Genomic DNA, 2,500 nt, shown 5'->3' with positions numbered 1-2,500 from the left:
GGTTTTACGCATGACGATAATGAATTTTATTCCTTTTTCTGCTCTCTGTAAAGGAAGTAGCGATTTCACTGTTCTACTAAAAGAAACCTTTGTGAAGAAGTCGGTGATGATCCCAGGACCGTTGCTGAGACATAAATGAGAGGTAAATGCTTTCTACGATGGTTTTCTGTTAGTATGGTGAAAATGATGATCACTAAAATGGTGTTGTCGATAACAATGATGATGATTAATTGAATAATGTTATCAATTTAATAAACGGTAAGCTTTCACCGCCTGTTTTTCAATAAGCTTCGTTAAATCCAGCTGTGCGGTTTACACGAGGAACTGTTGGTGGTCACAGCTATCAGTTGAAACATTTTGTTGAGTGCAAACACCTCTCAGCGTCTCCTGGGAGCATAGAATATTAAGTTTTGACCTGATGACTTTTTCCAAACTGCTTCTTCCTATCTTTCAATAATTCTTCTTTTATGTAGATCTATAGACTTTAGACTGTGTGAACGCTATAAGTGGCTAGTCCGCCATTTCAATTTGTGTTTTACTCACCTTTCCAATGTATGTCATATGCAATATGATGATCATAATACTTAAATTGCGTTATTAACGTTGTTGGAAAGCGGGAATCAGGTAGTATGCCTTCCAGCCCAATGGCCTTTACCTACCTGTTTCACAAAAGGTTCCAGTAAATCCCACAGTACAATTACACCAGTAACTGTTAACGCCATCCACACATGATGCACCGTTCCCGCACGAGTGATTTACACAATCGTTAATGTCTACAAACAAAAAAAAAAAAAAGGTGGTAGAGAAGTCAACTTGTTTCAATTTCACTGATCTGAAGTAGCATGCCGTCTCGGTCCTTATTTTCCTTATTTTAGTATCTGCTCCAGGATGTCTACATCAACAAGACAAGTCGCTATAACGCGCTTTAAAAACAGGGCACATTACATTCCGTCATAAACATTAACTCGGTCTGCATATATACGATTAGGAATCTGAATCCTCCTAACAATACATCTTTAAAGTAAATAAAAATGTTTCTTATCCATGGGATATTCACACAAACTACAAACATAGGATGCATGTTGTTGTTTTTTCTTGTACTTGTTCTGTAAATGATGATGACAATGTCACAAACAGAACCAATGCTCACATGACCGTTAGGTAGCACGTGATTTTAATTTTTCTAACCTGTCTCACAATATGCTCCAGTAAATCCCGCCATGCATTTGCAGGAGTAACTGTTGATGCCATCCATGCATGATGCACCGTTAGCGCATGTGTGATTCGCACAATCGTCGATGTCTAAAAAGGGAAATAGACCGCGATTTTAAGTGTGAGCAGAAGGACGGGTACTGGTCGATTTTTGCAGGAAAGCACGTGGCGGTATTGTGTTCCTTGCACGATCCATGGTTTTACATTTAACATAAGCAATCCCTCGTGCGGCTACTTGGCTGCAGACCAATCAGAAGCGTTATGGTCATCAGGCCCAATCTGATTGGCCACCAAATTTAGATAATATTGTAAACTGATGGGCAAAGGCCAAATGCGAGAGATCGACACTTCCGGGTTATGGGCTTCCGGTGTGAGGTAGACGACAAGTTTACCTTACAAGTGAGACAAAGGAGAATACTAAAATTACTGTAATTAATTAATTTTAGCTAGTGTTTGCCACTGACACGTGACATGTAGTTATTGTTTTTTTTATATATTAGGAGTCAGTGAAAAACATTAGCTTTAAAATTAAAATTAATATTATGTCATCTGAAGGGATGGCGAATGGTACCTCGAAAAACGTGGGTCTCGGAAAATTTTGGCAGGATCTCGAAATCTCGAAATCGTTTTTGATAAATCTCGAAGTCTCGTTTTTGCATGGTTTGTTTTTGCCTTTTTTGAGTCACGAAACTTTTTACCAAGAATTCTCGGCCTCGGATTTTTAAATAGGATCTCGGCAGTCTCGGCGAGTCTCGGATTTTACCATTCGCTACTCTATCTTATTTTTAAACGTAATTACTGTATAACTATGAAATCTCAGTTTTTGTGTTTCTCACTTTTATTATTATTGAAAATATTGGAAATTTCTTGACTTGTTATGCATAAGGATTACGAAACTATTCTTGCGCGAATTTAATCCTTGCTTCAGTAACACACTTTTATTTCCATTGAGCTTGTAAAATGATGTAGCGCGTTCGTTTTATCTGCAGTCAAAAATTCATATTCTTTGCTTCAATACAGAGAACGACTGGAGAGTAGACTGTTATTATGGCAATGCCAATACAGGCTACAATTTGTTGCATTAACCCATTGTAGGTCGAATGTTTTATCTTAATGCTAAAACAAACTTTGTATAGAACGAGTAAAGTTGTGAAATAAAGCCACCACTGCATACGCTCCATAGCATGCCCACGTGAGTTAATGTAAAAAAAAAAATGGACTTGTTAATGATATAGAGGATGTTACATGGCCGTGTGCAGATACGAAATTTCTCTTCTAGTGCTGAAAA

At 37.8% G+C, this 2,500-nt stretch overlaps 1 protein-coding gene across 1 annotated transcript in view; it reads right to left on the bottom strand.

Annotated features, from left to right (window-relative positions):
• The window catches only part of LOC137988563 (uncharacterized), a 164,466-nt gene that overhangs the window by 8,178 nt on the left and 153,788 nt on the right, over positions 1-2,500 (bottom strand). Inside the window, exons 21-22 of the mRNA XM_068834556.1 lie at positions 1,189-1,302; positions 660-773 (exon numbers count right to left, since the gene is read on the bottom strand). Of these exons, the coding sequence (XP_068690657.1) occupies positions 660-773; positions 1,189-1,302 (228 nt within the window). The remainder of the gene's footprint in view (positions 1-659; positions 774-1,188; positions 1,303-2,500) is intronic.

The sequence above is a fragment of the Montipora foliosa genome, unplaced genomic scaffold (assembly GCF_036669935.1).
Source record: "Montipora foliosa isolate CH-2021 unplaced genomic scaffold, ASM3666993v2 scaffold_421, whole genome shotgun sequence".
Classification (NCBI taxonomy): Eukaryota; Metazoa; Cnidaria; class Anthozoa; order Scleractinia; family Acroporidae; genus Montipora; species Montipora foliosa.
The sequence above is the reverse complement of the archived record's forward strand: the minus strand, read 5'-3'. Positions and strand labels throughout refer to the sequence as shown.